Below are 20,829 nucleotides of genomic sequence, written 5' to 3' on the forward strand. Positions count from 1 at the left end.
TTAGAAACTGAGGAATTGTTGGATTTTACTGCTAATCCAAATTATATGAAGTTTAAACCACTGAATTTACTTATGAAAATTTGCATTGGTCATTTGATCAGCTGATAATTTTAAGCAATCAGATTCTTTGTAACAAAATGCAGTAATTAAACTTTGGAAACTGCTTTTCAAAGTGTAGTATACAGTAATTCCTCAGTTTATGAACATCTACTTCATGATTTTTTTGCTGTTCATTTCTTTGGCGGGGGTCTTCGATTTACAAAGCTAACTTTCACTTTAATGAATAACACACCCCTCTCCATCCTTAAGAATAGACTATTAAAATACCCACAATGCATTTTGCCCATGTGTTAAAAGTAATACTTTGATTTAAAAGATCTTCTGGAGAATTTTCAATTCACAACAACATTTACAGTTCCTTCAGAAACAATGATCAAATTGCAAACTCTTTCCTTACACTCAATTCCCTAAAAAGAACAAGCCACTAGAAAGCAGATAGAAAATAATTACCTGATTGTTAGTAAAGACTCTGAAGATGTGCAACTCTGCATCTGGCGCCAATCCCTGACATTCCCGCATGCTAGCAATTACCCCTGCAACAAATGTCCCATGTCCCAAGCCTAATGTCAACAGAAAAAGCAAAAAGAAACATTAAGATAATCAGGATAGATAAAATGGCATCAGTACATATAGAAATGTTCAGATATCAGACATGCCCATACTGCAGAAGATCATACTTTTTCTTAATTATTTTCTAACAGAAAAGCCCCTATAAGACTTCTGATATTTAAATGCTCAACAATGAAGCAATCATACATCTGCTAACAGCATTATTGCATTTGCGAAAACACATCTTTTGTGAGAACTTTAATGGTACCAGTTTTTGTTTTAAAAACTGAAACAGTCACAGATTCTTTCCACTAAGGAACCAAACAGCACTCAGGGAAGACTTTTACCATCCTTGCAAAACACAAGGCAAATTTCACCAAAATGACATGTCGATGCAGCAACTAAAAGAGACATGTATGGCTTATGCTTCTGCCGAGATTCCCTGCAGTGTAATCCTACCAGAAGTCATGGAAATTTACTAATAGAATATGGTAGGTTAACTGGTTCCTGTAAACTACCCCTTAGTGTAGGTACATGTCAAAAAGAATCAATGCAGAATTAATGAGCAGACAGCAGGAATAAGTTGGAGGGCTACAGGGAAATAAGGAGATGAGGGGTGTGGGAAGGATAGAGAATATGGCACAATGCAATTGCTCTGCTGTGAGCCAGAATGGACCCCATGGGTCAAATGGCCTACTTCTGTGAGGTAAGGAGAGTTTATTTCTATTCACAATCCATAGACACTTTGGCTGAGAGAACCAAATGCAATATTCCAAGTTCAATGATGACACAAGAACGAAAATGGGAATGAGAGTAGTCATGAAGATGCAAAGGAGTTTCCAAAAGGGATATAGATAAGTACATGGCAACAACATGACAGATGGAGTCCAATGTGGAAAAATGCAAGGTTATCCATATTGGTGGAAAAAACACAGAATTACTGTTTTTTTTAAATGACAAGAGATTGGGAAATGTCAATGCTCTAAAAGAACCTGCTATGCTCTTGTACGCAAGTCACTAAAAGCTAACATACTGTTGCACAAGGCAATTAGGAAGGCAAATAACATGTTGGCCTTTATGGTTAGAGGATTTAAGTACAAGAATAAAAATGCCTTACTACAAAAATAAGAGCTTTAAGACCACGTGTACAATTTTGGTTTTATTACCCAAAATAAAGGTATATAATTGCTATAGAAGGAGTGCAATCATGACTCAGACTGGTTCTGGGGATGTAGATTCTTTCAATGAAGAGGTGGTCAAGTAGGCCAGGCCTCTGTCATATACAGTTTAGAAGAATGAGAGATGATCTCATTAGAACTTGTAAATTTCCCAGCAGGCTCAAAAGAGTTAATGCAGGGAAGGCATTCCTCCTGGATAAGGAATCTAGAACTAGCAGTCAGTCTCAAAATAAGTAGGCCATTTTGTATTGAAATGAAGAGAAAATTCTTCACTCAAAGTTATGAATTTCTACCCCAGAGTGCTGTCAACTATCAGTCATCGACTATATTCAAACCAAAGATGGATAGATTCCTGGATAGTAAAGGAATTAAGGTATATGGGGATAAGGCAGGAAAATGGTTCTTGTAGTTGAAGATCAGTGATAATTTTGATGAATGGCATAGTAGACTCCCATTTATGTCTTTATGATCTACATTTATTAAAATCTGTCAAAGTATCCCCATTAACAGTCATCACATCTCAAAAGGTGCTCTTTGAAGGTAATTTACAGATTTTGGGATTGCCTAAAATTTTATACAAAGGTCCAGAATTGCAAGTGACAGAGAGCAAGAATCATTTCCAGGAACACTGAATCATGTCTGGAAAGCAAATAAAAAAAAAATTCTGGAAAGACTCAACAAGTCAGCTATCATCTGAGGGAGAAAACAAAACAGATAAAGTTTCAGATCAATGACCTTTCTTCTGAACCTTTTAACAGTCAAATTACTTGACAAGATGCAAATCATATCACTGAGCAGGTTAGTCACATTTATATTAATAGAGAAGCTAAGCAATATATGCAAACAAACCTAAAATGATTTACAAGAACAGAATTTTAATAAATCACCATTCTGTACTATTTGCATTACAGAGTGCACATCAAAAATGCCGTAACCAAAGAATAATTGCAATGGAAACAAGGAATTTACTCCTACATTTTCTCTGTAGACGCAGCTGAATAAACAGCAACTGATCCTACAAACACAGTAATGGCCAAATACCCAAGAAAGTTGGCAAAAGAAATTTCAATTTAACTTTCCAGAGAATGAGTGTGATTTAACTGATCATTTGCTGGAAAAAGAACATTGGGTAATGACAGCTGCAGCCAACACGAATTGAAAAACCTACAGCTTATATTTGCCTTGAACTGCAGCCTTAGATTCAAAGATGAAGCAGCGGTCATTTCCATCTGAAATATCCATTCTCCCAGCTGACTCCAATCTGTTGCAAGTCCAGAGTACCTTAAGATTTTGTATTTTTTTTTGTAAAAGACAACCCATTCCTGTTTCTTTATCGTTATGCTCACCTGTTGTTAAGATGCCAGAGTAGCAATAAAACAGATAACCTCCTCAAGTCGTGAAATTTAATACTCTAAACAAAGTTGCTGATCACAATTTTAAAATCTTCAAATGCTGATGAAGTGCCAACAACATAATTCAGGTAACAAAAGCTGCCAAATCACCCACTTGTGGCCTGTTGCCACTCTTGTCCCACAATGTGATGAACTCCTTGTTGGCATCAGGAGATGGGCAAGAAATATTTTCGCTCACATTCAAAGAACTAATAATTAAAAATAAGTTGTCAGCTTATTCAATTTAAAAATTTTATTCAGTGCTAAACTCCAATGTTATTTACATTGCCAAGTTCAAATTTTGCAACATCAATTGCTGTAGCCCACTCACTAAATTTGATAAAATTTGAATCAAATGAATTTGCATTGTTTTCAGCCTTCTGAACAGTACAGAATTTGACTATGTTTCAAGACTATTTTAACAAAAGAGGGACAAAGCTGAGAATTAGTTCCATCACACAAACTAGATCTGCTTGAAGAAGGCTCTTAGATCAAAAAGAGCCTTGGATCATCAAGAAAGCATTTTCAGTTCAACTCCAGTTTTTTGTCCCTTTGTCAAGTACATCTACTTTATAAACTTCATGCCTTATTTGCAGCACTTCTGGGCACACTGCCTCAAACAATGAAGAAGAACTGGTTGAATGATAGCCATTTTATGCAAAAATCTCTACACCACTACTACATTTTCAATTTATTTGTTCATAGGATGTAAAGAGCACTGGTAATACCAACATTTACTACCCATCCCCAACTGCTGCTGAACCAAGCAGTTAAAATTAACTCTATTGGTTGTTCTGATGTACAAGCCAGACTGGGCAAGGTCAGCAGATTTTTCCCTGAAAGACTTCAATGAACAAATTTAAAAACAAAATTATAATCCACCAGTTTCATGGCTATTATTGAGACAAGGTTTTAAATAAAAATTCTGGATTTACTTAATGAATTTAATTTAACTTCCAATATGTCCCCAGATCAACGATCTAGAATTCTGGCTGCTAGTGCAGTAACTTGACCACTACGCTTCTGCTTTTATATGTGAACAGTATCTCAGGATGCTTAATAATGGGAAAAGGACAAACATTTGAAAGCAAGAGAAACAAAGACCAGAACAGAAAGTTCAGCTGAAAGAATAAAAGAACGATAAAAAAGTGCACTGTGTGACATTTCAATTAAGTTCTTCCTTCATTGCATCTGTATTGTCTTTGAGACTGCATGACTGCAGCAAGATCAGGGACTTGGTCATGACAATCTCCTAAGCAAAATTGAGAACTCAAAAGGAACAGATAACTAAAGTATTCAATGAACAGAAATTCTATACAGCCTTTCATAAGGCAGCAGTATAACTCATTGAAAACAAGTTGTATGTGGGAAAGGGAGATGCACAAGTCAGTTTCTTGATACCATCTTGATTACTTGCAGGTGGGAAAGTGGGTTTTATGACCAGTGAAGTTGTAATGAGTGCATGGCTATGTTATTTCTGATTGGGATAACAGTGATGATGGTGATGAACCAAATCTTTTCTACTGTTCAGAACTGAAGATATTACCAAAACAGAATTTGTATGCCATATATACCGTTAGTTTAATAAAAACAATTTACTTCCAGCTTATTAAAGTATACCATACGATTGCCTGAAAAAGTCTGGTGGAGCATAAGAGGAGACTGTTAATCTTCACTCCAAACAGTTGATTTCAATTACAACTCACCCACAACATATGTTTGTGTTGCTCTCCTTTCCTTGTGGGGCAGACCATTTTATCAGTCTATCTGTAGTTGTATCAACCACAGATCTGACCTCCTATGATTTGGAGTCAACCGACCACTTCCTCCAAGGACACGCATGACAATGGCTGCTAGTCCACAGAAACTGCTCCGCATTATTCAAAAACTGGTATGGTGAGTCAAAAAGATTTTACCCCTTTGTAAATCTATTCAAACCATGCCTAACCAGGGATGAAGTGCTCTCTATAATTAGAACTGTGAAATAGGCAAAAAGTGAATATTTTCTTAGCACTTAGCAATCAAGTAAATCTTCAAATCATGTAATGTGGAAAAAATATAGTCAAACAGTTCCTATCATGAGAAATTATCTTAAACTTTTACTTAAAAATGAAGCTTTCAATGGGCACGAGAGAAAAGATATGGCCCAAGAATCTCAGCTAGAGTAGAGTAACACACATAATATTCTGAATAAGAAATGCCTGCACAAATTGCTGACAGACAATTTATAGAATTCAAGTGTACACACCATCATCTAAGGTTTTCTCATTGGTCCAGTTGGTCCGCTCCTTTACATTTTTGAAGTGAGGATGTTTTTCACTAAGTCCCGTATCAAACACTGCTACTTTTACACCAGCACCTTGAAATATTAAAAAAGATAACTCAAGTCAAAAGAGAACATCTAAACAATGCCTGCCTATTCTGGTGACAGGTACATTCATAATATTAACCCTTCTGCTTCAGACACCAATTGACTCATGGAGGTAGAGAGGCAAGTGTATATTAATTTAAGATTTTCAGATAAAGCTGTGAAGTATGGTGGCTATTGTGAATAGTGCAAAGGTGTCTTGCTTCCTGACTTAGGGAAGTGGAAAATATATTTGCGCTCCAAGAGACAAGGTGTAAACAGCCAGCTTTTCAACAAAAAAATATTTTTTTTCTTGAATGGCCTTTAAGATCTTAGCTCCAAATGTACAGCACAAGAGCTGTAGTGCTTCAACAATTTTTTTTAATGATCAGCTTTCAGGAAAACAATATAAAAAGGACCTGTATTTTCTTTTCTCTCCAAGACAGTTTCAAATGCAGTTTAATTCATTAAGCCCATCTCACCCACAACAATGAACCCCACCCACAACCCATCCCTTATTGCTGGAATACAAAATGTTTGCAACTTCACAAAAGACAACTCTTCCCATGACGTTGATATAAATATACACGGCCTTTGTCTTGCACGAAGACCAAGTTACTACAGCAACAGCTTAAAGATGAGCAGATCATTATAGCAATGGTGGGCAACTTCCATGCTGTACAATTCTATGACCTCTACTACCGCTATTTGACTGGCATTTTCAGAAGAAAACCAAAAATGGAACTTAAAGCAGATGGATGTTAAATATCTGGAATAATCTGCCAACTAAATCTATAAAGACAGTGAGGATTATTTTTAAAAAATGCTAGGATGGTTCTTCAAGTAAACAGGCAACTGAACAGCTGTATTCAGGAACCTTAAATAGTAGCCTCTACGTAGCTACTAAAGCAAGCAGAAAAAAAATACTACACAGGATTACAGTTGTCCATGAAAGGCAATAGTGGAGGTGACAAAAGCCTTTGTGTGAACAGAACAAAAATCATAGAAAGGTCCCCATATTCAAACTTTTGACTTTGGATATAAAAATCAGTTAAACCTGCTCTGCGACATATGAAGACACAAAATTGGACTTAACAGAGATACAGGTTGAACGAGTTTCAGAGCAACTTGGGTTTCACAATCTATGCAGCAATTTAAAGCTGACTAACTTACATATTCTAAAATCATTCATTTGACTGTATTCATCATACAAGGGGAAAGAATTAGAAGGAAGCAGCCAAAAAGCTATGATCAAGTCACCCTGTGCAAGATGAAACAAATATCTGGGCTAAAAACATTGATGAGATGACAAGGACAGCTAATTGTGAATTCCACACACACAGTTGACCCCTGCATTACAGGTGGTTGTGTTCCTTGAAAACAGACTACCACAATTTCCCATTATGCAATGCCATCTCATCCGCACGTGTCAAGAAATGAGAGTTGGAAAAAAATTAAAGATTCTGTTTACACTCCCCCCAACCCCCCAAATTTCATAAGAGCAAATTTTTAGTGATTTGTGAATTCCGTAAGGGCAAATTTCTGTTACCTGAACTATCTAACACAGGAGTCATCCATGTACTTTTTAAGAAACAAAGCAATTATGTCCTCTGTGAATGATTTCAGTACACTTCACTTTTAAGATAACTTTAATATTTTGACACAAAAAATTCTTCCCAAAAAAAAAGCATCAATCATCTTAATGCAGTTTAGTGATTTCACTGACTTAGAACAAAAAGTAATGAATTAAAGGCAGCTTAAATTAACACTGGAATAATGAGGAATTTAATGTTTAATATGGAATGCTTAATGGATCCATCAATAAAGATCACAGCAAGGACCTTTTGTACAGTCCCATTATTAGTGGAAAAAAATCAACAACACAACTCCAGTGCACAAGCTTTCGTAATGAAGTGCTTCGAGAAGTTGGTTATGGGTAGAGTTAACTCCTGCCTGAGCAAGGACCTAGACCCACTGCAATTTGCCTACCGCCACAACAGGTCTACAGCAGACAATCTCACTGGCTCTTCACTCTGCTTAGGAGCATGTAGACAACTGCAAGACATACATCAGGCTGTTTATTGATAACAGCTCGGCATTCTACACCATCATTCCTTCAGTACTAATAACCAAGCTTCAAAACCTGGGCCTCTACCTCCCTTTGCAACTGGATCCTCAACTTCCTTACTGGGAGACTACAGTCAGTGCGGATCGGTAATAACATTGCCTCTTTGCTGACAACCAACACAGGCTCACCTCAAGGATGTGTGCTTAGCCCACTGCTTTACTCTCCTCTACACTCATGACTGTGGGGCTAAGCACAGCTCCAATGCCATCTATAAATTTGCCGATGACACCACCGTTGTTTGTAGAATCTCAGATGCCAATGATGAAGCTTACAGGAGTGAGATAGATCGACTGGTTGAGAGGTGTCGCAACAACAACCTTGCACTCAACGCCAGCAAGACCAAGGAACTGATTATGGACTTCAGGAAGGGGAAGTTGGGAGAACATGCACCAGTCCTCATTGAGGGGTCAGCGGTGGAAAACGTGAGCAGCTTCAGGTTCCTGGGCGTCAACATCTCAGAAGATCTATCCTGGGCCCAAAACATTGATGCAATCACAAAGAAGGCATACCAGCAGCTCAACTTTGTTAAGAGGTTGAGGAGATTTGGTATGTCACCAAAGACTCTTGCAAATATCTATAGATGTATGGTGGAGAGCATCCTGACTGGTTGCATCACAGCCTGGTACGGAGCCTCCAACGCACAAGATCACAAGAGGGTTATAGATTCATCCAGCTCCATCACAGGCACAACCCTCCCTACCAGAGGCAGTGTTTCAAGGTGGCAGCACAAGACATGCCCTCTTCTATTATGATCATCGGAGAGAAGGTACAGGAGCCTGAAGACCCACACTCAACAATTCAGAAACAGCTTCTTCCCTTCCATCACCAGGTTTCTGAACAATTCATGAACACTATCTCATTATTCTTTTTTTTGCACTAATTAAAAATCTATATATTACAAAAATAATGTCTTTGCACTATACTGCTGCCACAAAACAACAAATTTCATGTCATATGTCAGTGATAATAAATTTGATTTTGTATAGGACTTTTCATCAGCACTTCATGGAAAAAATAAAGGCCAGTAAAGGAAAGTGGAGGTGCTAACCAAACCTAGCTAAACCCAAAATGCTTGTTGAGTTTGTCAGCAGATTTCACAACTGTTAGAAGTCATTAACATAACCTGAACTATCTGTGTTCAAATCACCCTTTAATTCAAATAATTAGTAAAATGTAAAACATCTTTAAAAAGCCAAGACCAATGGGCCAATCAAAACTAGTTTTAAATCAGGTTTCCAATGCACATATGGTTAATAAGTTCCTTAAAGCCAAAGATTTACTCAAATACCGAGTTTACGAAGACAGATTTACGGACATTAAAATGCATTTCCATTAAATATTATTCTCCCCTGGGAATTTGCACTGCTAAAAAAATCATTATCAATGTCACCTACAAAAATGAATTGCTCAGAATTGTGCTGATGTTCATATCTGAGCAGTCAGAAAAAAAGCCTCATTTAAGCTTCTATCAAACAGCAGATCGTCTAGTTACATATCTAATGTCCTATACATACCTGTATGCCCCATCTGCCATAATACATCTGCCTGAAGTGTCTGAGCTACTTGCCGAGGGATGGCCCTCAATAGGCGTCGGCTTGAGTGTCTGCCTGTAGCATGCCAAAATCCAGAGCTCAGGGACAGGCTGGTTCTCCTCAGAGGCCTTGAGGATTGCCACTTCTGTGTCCATCGACTATCATTGCATGGCGGAGCAGAGTCTGCTGCAACAAAAAGAGAATGCATGTAAAGTTAAGTGCACAAGGTAGCAAGAAAGCTCACCTGTACATTCTTCCTGGGTCTGCGTGGGTTTCCTCTGGGTGCTCTGACTTCCTCCCACATTCCAAAGATGTGCAGGCAAGTTAACATGGGTTTAAGTGGGCAGCGCAGATTTGTTGGGCTGGACGGGCCTGTTCCATGCTGTATAAAGTTTTTATAAGTTACATCTGTTATGTTTTAGGCAATTCATCGTATTTTACCACTGATTTTTTTTTTGAAAAAAAACACTAATAAAGAACAGTGAAAGCTCAAATCAAACTTGCTGGTGCTCTATAGTACAAGTTTGTTACACAAATTGGGGGAAGTGTTACACTCTGCAATTCCAGGATGTATGATTGTAACAAATTTATGATCTTAGATAAACCAGTCTCAACACCCACTATAAAAAGATTAGAAATGAATCGAGACCAGAAGTGCCTAGAAATTTTTGTGCACACTTTTCAATCATGGGTCTACTTCTGTAAGTTTCTAGCACACATGCTTTCCCTTCTTTATTCCCTTCTTTCACACCCAGCCTCACTCCAATTTTCAAATTTCCCTCAGGCCATGTTTAACCATTAACAGGACAAATGTGTTTTTTTTAAAAAAATGAGTAATCAATATCCAACTCGCTTACATCAATTAGTTTATGTATAGTATTTCTTGTTCTACTGTAACAGAACAAAGTAGGTCTTAGGAACTTCACTGTTGAGTTTCTATCAGCCAGTTGGAAAGGAGTGCTGTGCATAATGATAATGTGACCTTGTGTGCAAAATGATTTTTTTTAAATCCAGTTACCATTTCCTGTCATTTAACTAATCCTTAAGCAGCTCAATAACTTCACTTTAATTTCACAAAATATAACTAAGAGTCTTTTCAAAAGGACTTCAAAGATCTTCTGGAAGACCTTTGAATAAATCCAAAGGCTTGCTCCTGTCCATTATTCAATCACCTTTTCAAAAATTTATTCTGATTCATCAGGCTTGACCCATTCACTTCAACCCTCCGATCAGCTGAAAGTCAGTAATCCGTTCTAATAGACCTCCAGTAATTTCTCAATAACAAATAGCCAAATAGTTCAAAATTCTCAACTTCCCCAATGTTTTCTTAAATAGTTGAGCAACTGGCACAATTTGCTGCAAATCAAAAGAACTTTGGAAGTGTATAAACTGTGGCACGTGCAATATTCTCAACAACTTCCTTTAAATGCTAGGATGGAAATTATTTGGTCCTGGGGATTTGTCACTTAAAGGCGTTACCATTATTACAGAGAGTGATGGTTGAAGGTTGTTTCTCAGACTGGATTCCTGTGACTAGTGGTGTGCCACAGGTCTGTGCTGGGATCTTTGTTGTTCGTTATTTATATAAACAACATGGACATGAATGTACAAAACATTGTTACTAAGTTTGCAAATGATACTGGAATAGGTGGCATTGTGGACAGTCAAGATCAAGAAGGTTATCAAAAATTATAGGGGGATCTTCATTAGCTAGGCAAGTCGGCCAAAGATTGGCAAATGGCTTTCAATTTGGGTAAGTGCAAAGTGTTACATTTTGGGAAGTGTTGTGGAATAGAGGGACCTAGGAGTACAAACACTAGTTCCCTAAAGCAACATCACAGGCATACAGGATGGTGAATAAGGCATTTGGCACGGCTGGCCTTCATCAGTCAGGACATTGAGTATAGGAGCTGGGATGTTATGTTGCAGTTGTACAAGATGCTGGTGAGACGGCACTTGGAATATTGTGTACAGTTATAGGAAAGACATCATTAAACTGGAAGGAGTGCAGAAAAGATTTACAAGGATGCTGCCAGGACTCGAAGCCCTGAGTCATAGGGAGAGGCTGGACAGGCTATGACTTTATTCCTTGGAACGTAGGAGATCAAGGGATGACCTTACAGAGGTGTATAAAATCATGAGGGGTATAGATAGGATGAACACAGTCTTTTTCCCAGGAATGGGGAACTAAAAACTGGAGGACATAGGTTTAAGGTGAGAGAGTAAAGATTTAAAAAAGGGACCTGAAGTGCAACTTCTTCATGCAAGCATGCATATGGAATGAGCTGCCAGAGGAAGTGGTTGAGGCAGGTATAACAACATTTAAAAAACAGTTAGATAAGTACATGGATAGGAGGGGTTTAAAAGGGATACGGGCCAAACATAGGCAAATGCGACTAGCTTGGTCGGCATGGATGAGTTGGGCTGAAGGGCCTGTTCCCATGCTGTATTACTCGAGTATTTTCTTATTTTTGCTAACTTTGGATCAATGTTTGTTGCTTTATTATACTTACTCTCTGTGAATTTGAGGGAGCGGATGACTTTTCTTTGAGGTGTTACTCGTTTAATATGTGGATGGTCTTCCAGAGTTAATACTGTATGTTGTTGTTTCTCTTTAATTTGAACCACCTCAAAGTCACTCGGATAGTCACTGGCAGGATTGTCACGAGGAACTATTCGCCATTCCACCACATCCGTATTTTTCATTGCACTAGAAATAAATTTACTCCTGGCTGTGGCAGTGAAGTACCCCTTAAAGGCAACAATGTATTCTGGAATTAAAACAGAAAACATTACAATCAATGATTTTTAATGCATAACCATTAGATTTTTTATTACCACAATGAACCCCAACCACCAGCATTGAACAGGTACTGTAAAGCTCACATCTGCTACTATGTCCTGAGAAAAATGTACGGAAAGACAGGAAAACTGCAGGGAAATGAACTCCAGTCATTGGGGAAAACCAGCAGCATGAAGAGCCATCAAAATGATTGTGACCGCCAAGGAGCAGCAAGCTGCAACAAAATGAATAAGTCATTCCTTTCTTGGGGTAGATAACCATCAAATTTCAGATGCAGTGTTCTCCCACGATTCTCTGTTACCCCAGTTCAAAGAAGCCACTTACCACTATTTTTAACCTTCCCTCTTTCCTCCTATCACCCCACTCTAGACTTGAACGGTCACAGGAAAACTGCCACATCATTCAAATTCATTGCATTCAACTCTAGACCCAGTAAAAATAAGGCATTTACTCCAGCTAATCCACTACCAGATGCTTTATTTTAATATAATTGAACATTGTTGACAAAAAAAATGTTAATATGGTTACTTAGTGTGAAACTCGATTGCTTGCTTACCATGTTCAACATTAGTGGAAGTGTATTCCAACTTCAGAGTGAGATGGGTACAATTTGGACAAATCTTGTTCCGCAATTCTGTACCAAGTCGTCCCCCACTGCACAATACTACCACAACCAACAGCAGCCAGGCACACTCCAATCGCATGGTCACGGAATCCTAAAAAGGTTGCCAAAGACCCAGAAATCCAATCCGTTTTGCGGTGTCCACAAGGGTCAGTTCATTTTCCTTGCTATAAAGGTTCTCATATTGATGTTCAATTTGCAAGAGAAGTTTGCAAAATAGGCTACTTTTGTTTTCATGATATTGAGGAAATTGTTAACAAAGCAGCCCAGTTCAGAAGGCTATCATTTCTTTCTTCGCTTCTTCTCCATGGCACCCAACTGTTGCAATCACAAGCGTTGTAGGACGTGGATTGAAGATTCCATTTGTAAATAAAGGGGGGGGGGAAGAGGAGGGGGGGGTAAGGGGGGGAAAAAAGTGTTGGGTGCAGAGAATTTGAGGAAAACCCACCAAGTGTAGCTTGACAGTTGACCAATTCTGTTGGAATAGTAGAGACATGGAAAAGATCAGGCTTTTAAATACAAGAGGAAAATAATACGTGAACAACAGAATAACTTTTAATAGATCCCTTCACCTCCCAATATACATTACCGTGAAGTAGTAAGCAAAGGATGAGCGCCCCTCCTATCATTTCCAAAAAAACTATTTCTTACTAATCAACCTAATGTTCCCCCCACCCCTTCAAAAATGTCGTGCAATCTACTTACATCAACCTTGTAGTTTTCTCATGAAGAGAATGAGAAGTTACATAAAAAGGCAATTGCATTTATAAAGATTCAGAGTATACAGGTTTATTGAAGACTCCAAAGACATTTTAAAAATTGAATATAAAAGATACTGCAGATGCTGGAATATAGAAAAAAAACAGAACACTGAAAAACCTAAAACGTCAACATACACCTTCTGACTCCACTGATACCGCGTGACCCGCTGATTTCTTCCAGTGAAACGTTTTTTGTTGAATTATAAAAGTGTGGTTGGATGCAATAAATTACAAAGACATGAATGGATTAAGTAACTGAGCAAATCCATGATAAATGGATTTCAATGTAAGCAAATAAATTCATCTCATATGGATCTAAAATAGAACCATACCCTTTTAAAAACTGCATAAATTGAGGAGTCCCCAATTTTTTGTTATATAAATAAAGACCTTTTTCAAATCTCTGACAGGCTGACAGCATATTTTCAATTTCTAGATGCTGCCCTTTTTTCTTTTAATAAAGCTTTGATAAATGTTGTTATTCTTTTGCAACTCGTGTTAAGCTTGGTTGGTTTATATTTCCTGGGAATTGGTATCTCCCTCTTGTTTAGGTACCTGTATTGTACATGGAAGATCAAAAGCAGTGGATATCCAGAGACTTTTGAGTTCAAAGTGCAGATATTATTAAATTGTTATGGATAGGTATAAAAAATAATTGAACTTCCTATGCAACGTTGGCCTTTATACCTGGAGCATACAACAGACAGGGTTAGAAGTAGTCATGCTCTAGTTATTTAAAACCTCATTGAGACAAATCTGAGCATCAAACTTTACAAAAGATATTTTGGTGTTGGAGGAAATACAGTTAAAAATTACCTGAACAGATGCAGTGGCTTAAATGCAAGCAGAAATTATGCCTGCTGAGTTTGTACTTTCTGAAAGGTAAGGCTGTATGGAAACAGGGGAAATAGTCAGATCGTATTATAAATTTAAGACATTGAGGAGAACAGATATTCTGTCACTGTCTAACCCATTTCCAAAAGGTTTAGGAGCAATGGCTAGAAAGCAGTGTCCACATATCAGAGGGACTCCTGTCAGGAGTGGTGAGGTGAACATCTTATGAAAGAGTGATAGAAGTTCACCTTATTTCACAAGGTTAGATTTTTATTAATTAAAAGGATTAACAGAAAGCTAATGCATTTCTACAACAAAGCTGGAAGTCAATTAATCCATTCCCAATATATTAAATAAGGAGATTTTTCCTGGGAGTTGGATATACAAACCAATTAGCTTCTTGCAAGCAGCAAAAATATTGAATCTTTAATAAATTTTTAAGCAAGACGAGAAAAAAAAGGGACAGGATATATTCAGCTCATGTAAAAACTGTGTAAAGCAGTTACATTTCAGATCAATGACCATGCATCAGAACTAGAAATAATTGGAAACCAGTAAGTTTTAAGATGAGGAGTAAAGGCTGAGGGGGCAAAAGTAACAAAAAAGGCCTGTGATACAGTTAAGGGCAGGAGAGGTTAAATGACAAAAGCAATGATACAAGCCATGTAGTGTTTAATAATGGATCAAGAAATGGAATGAGTGTAATTACTGAGTCAGTTTAAAACGAAACAACTGAGGGAGACAAACTACACACCAAAAAAACATGCACTGATGACCTACATCCTCAGATTCTGACAGATGGCTGAGAAATAGTGGGTGTATGGGTTGTGATGTTTCAAAAATTCCTGGAATCCAGTAAAATTAGAAAACAAATGCAACTCTGCAGTTTAAGAAAAAGAGCAAACAGGAACTATACTATCAGTTGCCAAGAAATTGCTATCTAGGGCAAGAGCTTCTTGTGTGCCAAGGACATGTGTGGACTTAACAGGAAATGGAGCAGCCTTCCAGCAGCTACACAAAAGATATTGCAATTCATTGCTGGCGTTGGGACATTGAAATCCACCTGCAAGATTGTGAATTGGGAAGGCACTGGGGTGTGTAATTTCACTGCAAATTAATGTATTTTTTGATTTTTATGATACAATATTCTTAATATACAAGTAAATATGCATTTCATTTGTGCTAAAGTCACAATATACTAAATTGTGCTTGCACTAACACTCGTATGGCAACCGCTACCATAGTTACATATAGAGCCATGCCTCAAAAGGTTGCCAGTGTCACAGGACCAATACAAGCTAAACTTCAGTGCTGGCGAATTATTGTCACACTGCAGCAGACCACAATTATGAAATATTTAGACTCGTGTCACAGCTGTCATTCTATTAATGGTAGTTTATAACACCTTTGAAAAAGTCAATTTTATCTCATTTTTTGCATTGATCTTAATCATAATTATAGCCAGCTCCAATAGGCAGGGAAATGAGTGAGGTGTGCATGAGCAGGAGAGATTAATTTGTTTTGCCTTTTAGGCCACTTGACCCTCTAACCACAAATATATCAGCATTACCCTTAGAAGATTATAACTTCAGCTAATGAAAAGACTAAACTTTCAAAAACTCATTTGTACCAGGTACGTTGTGCATGTTGCACCACTCTACAGGCCTCAGTACTGCAATTTACACATTATGTTTTCTGCCCTAAAAGAACATTAAGTTGGAACAGGGTTGCCATGGGAGTTTATAAGTATCAAAATCATAGAACCATTTGGCCAAGAGTCTAAACCAGATTCCAACACAGAACCCCAAGTCCTATTTCCCTATTCTAAGGAGAATAAAGCCAGATTCTCTAGGCCAACCTCATCCCTGAGGCAGACAAGGGAATCCTTTCCACACATTCTCCAGTACCAATACAAGGTGAATATAATAGGATGAACTATTCCACTTGTCGACTAGCAGCACTTTATACCAGTTCAATTCTGGATTTCCCTCTCCAGACCTCTTTCCATCCTCAAGATACTCCGCAAGCAAATGTTTTAGCCACCCGCCCTAATTCCTCTATACGTGGCTCACTATCCTATTTTGTTTGATAATACTTGTGTCTTGATGTAGTATAGTGAAGCAGACTACCCAAGAAATATATACAATGAAAGAAATCTCAACTCAAATAGTCATTCAGCACAGAAACAGGGCCTTTGGCCCACCACCATATCTATAGTAATCTCATTTATTAGCATTTAGTCTGTAGACTACATCTTGGTGATTCGAGTGCTCATCCAGATGCTTCTTAAATGTTGTGAGCATATCTGCCTCCACCACCTTCTCAAGCACTGCATTCCAGATTGCAAACACACCCTAGGTGAAAGCATTCTTCCTCAGACACCTCCCCACCCACCCCCCAAAATTTCTTATGCCTCACCTTAAACCGACAACCTCCAGACAGACACTGCTGCCATGGGAAAATGGTTTTTTCCTACCCTATCAATGCCTTTGTATAGGTTCCCCCTCAGTCTCCTCTGCTGCAAGGAAAACAAACCCAGCCTATCTAGTTTCTCCTCATAACTTAAACATTCCATCCCAGGCAACATCCTACTAAATCTCCTCTGTACCCTCTCCAATGCAATCACGTCCTTTCTATAGCATGACGACCAGAACCACACACCGTATTTCAGCTGTAGCCTAACCAGTGTATTATTAAGTTGTACCAAGACCTCCCTGCTCTTAAAGTCTATGCCCCAGCTAATATAGGTAAGCATCCCATATGCCTCCCTCACCACCTTAACTGCCTGTGCTACCACTGTTGGAGATTTTTTGACTTGTACACCAGGGTCCCTTTGATCCTCAATACTCCCCAGCAACCAACCATTCATGGTTTCTGTCCTACCCTTATTATACTCCACCCCACACCCCAAAATGCATCATGTCACTTATCAGGATTAAATTCCATCTACTTGGCTCTGCCCAATTTACCAGCTGATCAATGTCATTCTGTAGCCTGAAGCTATCCTCCTCATTATCAACACCACCTATCTCATTGTCATCTGCACACCTACTCATCACATCTCCTACATTCATATCAAATAGAAAGGGACCAGTGCCAATTCCTATGGGACTCTGCTGGTCACAGGTTTTCAAGCACAAAAGCAATCCTCCACCATCACTCTGTCTCCTATTACCAATCCAATATGCCAATTTGCCTCGGATCCTTGGTGTTTAAACCTTCTGGACTAGCCATATGTAGGACTTTGTCAAAAGCCTTGCTGAAGTCAATGTAAACCACCCTGCCCTCAAAGTTTTTAGTTACCTCTTAAAAAAAATTAATTTAGTCAGACCAGATCTCCAACCAACAAATCAGTGCTGACTGTCCCCAATTAATCTCTGCCTTCAAGGATAAATTAACCTAACAATATCTAGCTGCCAAATACTTTTAAACATGAAAGCCCTATAAATTTTTCCATGTCCACAAATTTATGAAACTGTCTTTAAGTTATTTGCCCAGGACCTGTTGAATGGCTCCCTACTCACATGCCTATAAAACCACACAGCCCAAAAGAAGCAGGCTCTGATCAGACTGGAGAGGTCTTACACATCAGATGACCATGCCAATCCGACAAAAAGTTCAATTAAAAGTGAAGATATATCAAAATATTTTGAAGCATAATTAAAGATTATAACATTTATAAACATTTAAACCATTAAGCTATTGATCCCTGAGGCAGAGGGACAATATCCCATAGCTGCCCTTCTCCCTCACAGCCCTTCCTGCCATGCCAAAGAAAACTTTATGCTCCCACACAGCTATAATTTCATTTAGGAATAGTGGGCAGCTTTCTAAGTTCACATTCCATCTGCATTCATTGAGTTCAGTGCTGGACCATCGTTCCTGTCAGTCACAATCAGCTGTGCAGGAGTCCCAAACCTACGCAGTTATAAAAGCAAGTACCAGCAGCTTTATACTGAACTTAAAGATGATCGAGACCATCAAATCAGTTCACTACTCTTCCAGGAATACATCAAAGATCATAACTGTGCAAATAAAATTTTCTCTCTCCTTGCCTTCAAGTGTCTTTGTTTGCCAATTAAATCACTAGTCTAGTTACTGACCCTCCTTCGATGAAAACTTTCCCTCTAATTACTCAAAATTCTCATGGATTTTAAATTAATCTTATTAACCCTCCCCTGAAAGTTCTCTGCTCTAAAAAGGACAAACAAGTCACATTGCTTTGGTGCTAATCTAGAAACTTTTAGTACCCTCATCTGCACTATAATCTTTTTGAGGGATCCAGAATTGGCCAGAAAGATCGTAGTCAGAGAGGGTACTGAAAAAAAAGGTTTATTGGAACCAGGGACTTGCCTGTTCTCTAACCAGGATCTAACAAATGACTTAAAAGATTTAGTAGAACAGCCTTGTCTTTGTATTTAATATCACTTATTATTCTTAATGAAACAGGATCTAATAAGCTGCCTCAATAAACAGGTTCCGCCACTTTCAATGATTTATGCACATGCATAAACCACTTCCCTGCCCTCCATTCCTACGTGTGCTTTATTGTGTACTACACTGAGCATATTATTCATCTCATTATTATTCTTACTGAAAGTGGTGCATTACATCTCATCTGTCACCTGTGCGCCCATTTCGCTACTATTTCTCAAAAATCTTTCTTGTGACCTGGGAGTTTTGTGTCATCCCTAGTCTTTGAAATTGTGCCCAACAAATCAAGGTACACAATATCAACATATAGCTGAAATTTAGTTGCACCTGTCCCATTAATACTGCAACCATAAGAGCAAACTGGAGGTTTGAATTGCTCACTATGCAATATCCATCTCTCGGTTTCCCACAGAATTTCCACCAGAAATACAAGTCAGAAGTATGATAGAATGCCCCACACTTGGCTGGAGTGCAGACACGGTAGTGTAGTGAGTAGCATAACGCTATTACAGCACCAGTGACCCAGGTTCAATTCCAGCTGCTGTCTGTAAGGAGTTTGTACATTCTCCCCATGTCTGTGAGAGTTTCCTCTGGGTGCTCCGGTTTCCTCCCACATTCCAAAGACACATGGGTTAGGAAGCTGTGGGCATGCTACATTGGCGCTGGAAGCGTGGCGACACTTGCGGGCTGCCCACAGAACACTCTGCGCAAAAGATGCATTTCACTGTGTGTTTCGATGTACATGTGACTGATAAAGATACCTTATCTGGATGAATGAAACGCCAATGTTCAAGATGCTTAGCCACCACCACCTAGGATGAAACAGCTTGCTTGAACAGCTCCCAGTCCACAAGGTGCCAAAGTATCGCCCAACTCCTAATTGTACTTTCATCCAGCTCTTTGCTTCTCAAGCAACTACTTTGAGCACTTTATCGTGATGCAACACCCAAGCAGGTGGAACACGTTCCCTTCTACTGCCAAGCTCTATGAGACTAACAGAGTGCAGTCAGGCAGGGATTTAAAACAAAAAGTGCACTTTCAGGACCTGATGGCATGTATGCTGAGAACAAAAAAACAATACAACACAGGAACCAGCCCCACTGCCCATGATGACTGTGCCAACCATGACAGCAAATTAAACTAATCCCATCTGCCTGCACATGATGCACATTTCTCCAGGAAAGTTGTTTCCACTAGTAGGTGAGACTAGAACTAGGCGACATGGCCTCAAGATTCGGGGGGAGTAGATTTAGGACAGAGATGAGGAGGAGCTGCTTTTCCCAGAGAGTAGTGAATCTGTGGAATTCTCTACCCAAGGAAGCAGTAGAGGCTACCTCATTAAATATATTTAAGACACAGTTAGATAGATTTTTGCCTAGTAGGGGAATTAAGGATTTGGGGGAAAAGGCAGATAGGTGGAGCTGAGTCCACGGCCAGATCAGCCACGACCTTATTGAATGGCAGAACAGGCTCGACGAGCCAGAAAGGTTCTGGCTTCTGCCCTTTCTTTCTTTCCAGTCCTGATGACGGGTCTCAGCCCGAAACGTCGACTGTTCAATTTCCCTCCAGAGATGCTGCCTGACTTGCTGAGTTCCTCCAGCATTGTGTTTGCCTCTCCTTATAGTCAATATTCTCCAATCCAGGCAACACCCTGGTGAACCTTTTCTGCACCTTCTCCAAAGCCTCCACATCCTTCCTGTAATGTGATGACTAGAACTGCACATAATAGGCCAAACATGGCCTAACCAGTTTTATACATCTGCAACAGGAATTTGACTTTTACACTTAATACCCCAACCAATGAAGTATGCCGTATGCCTTATTTACCACCCTATCTACTTATATTGCCACCATCAGGGAGCTATGGACTTGCACCCCAAGATCCCACTGTACATCAATACTCCTAAGGGTCCTGCCATTTACTGCATACTTTCCCCTTACTTTTGACCTCCCAAAGTGCAACACCTCACACTTGACCAAATTAAACTCCATCTGCCATTTCTCCACCCATATCTAACTGATTTATAGTCTGCCATATCCTTTGACAGCCCTCTTCACTTTCCACCAACTCCACTAATTTTTGTGTTGTCTACAAACTTACTAATCAGCCAATATCAACAACTTCCATCCTACTGCCTTTGACTGCTACAAAAATATCAGATGTTTGGAAACCTTTCCCATTCCAAAATA

The 20,829-nt window shown here is 38.9% G+C and overlaps 1 protein-coding gene across 3 annotated transcripts in view; it reads right to left on the bottom strand.

Moving 5' to 3' along the window:
- The window catches only part of mbtps1 (membrane-bound transcription factor peptidase, site 1), a 76,048-nt gene that overhangs the window by 47,549 nt on the left and 7,670 nt on the right, over positions 1-20,829 (bottom strand). For 2 of the 3 annotated variants that reach the window (XM_052028083.1, XM_052028082.1), the window contains 5 exons: positions 12,545-13,085; positions 11,699-11,956; positions 9,168-9,371; positions 5,427-5,537; positions 511-620 (listed from right to left, as the gene is read on the bottom strand). In XM_052028083.1, the coding sequence (XP_051884043.1) occupies positions 511-620; positions 5,427-5,537; positions 9,168-9,371; positions 11,699-11,956; positions 12,545-12,692 (831 nt within the window). In that variant the 5' untranslated portion in view covers positions 12,693-13,085. The remainder of the gene's footprint in view (positions 1-510; positions 621-5,426; positions 5,538-9,167; positions 9,372-11,698; positions 11,957-12,544; positions 13,086-20,829) is intronic. The other variant, XM_052028084.1, reaches the window with a different exon arrangement.

The sequence above is a fragment of the Pristis pectinata genome, chromosome 13 (genome assembly GCF_009764475.1).
Source record: "Pristis pectinata isolate sPriPec2 chromosome 13, sPriPec2.1.pri, whole genome shotgun sequence".
Taxonomy (NCBI): domain Eukaryota; kingdom Metazoa; phylum Chordata; class Chondrichthyes; order Rhinopristiformes; family Pristidae; genus Pristis; species Pristis pectinata.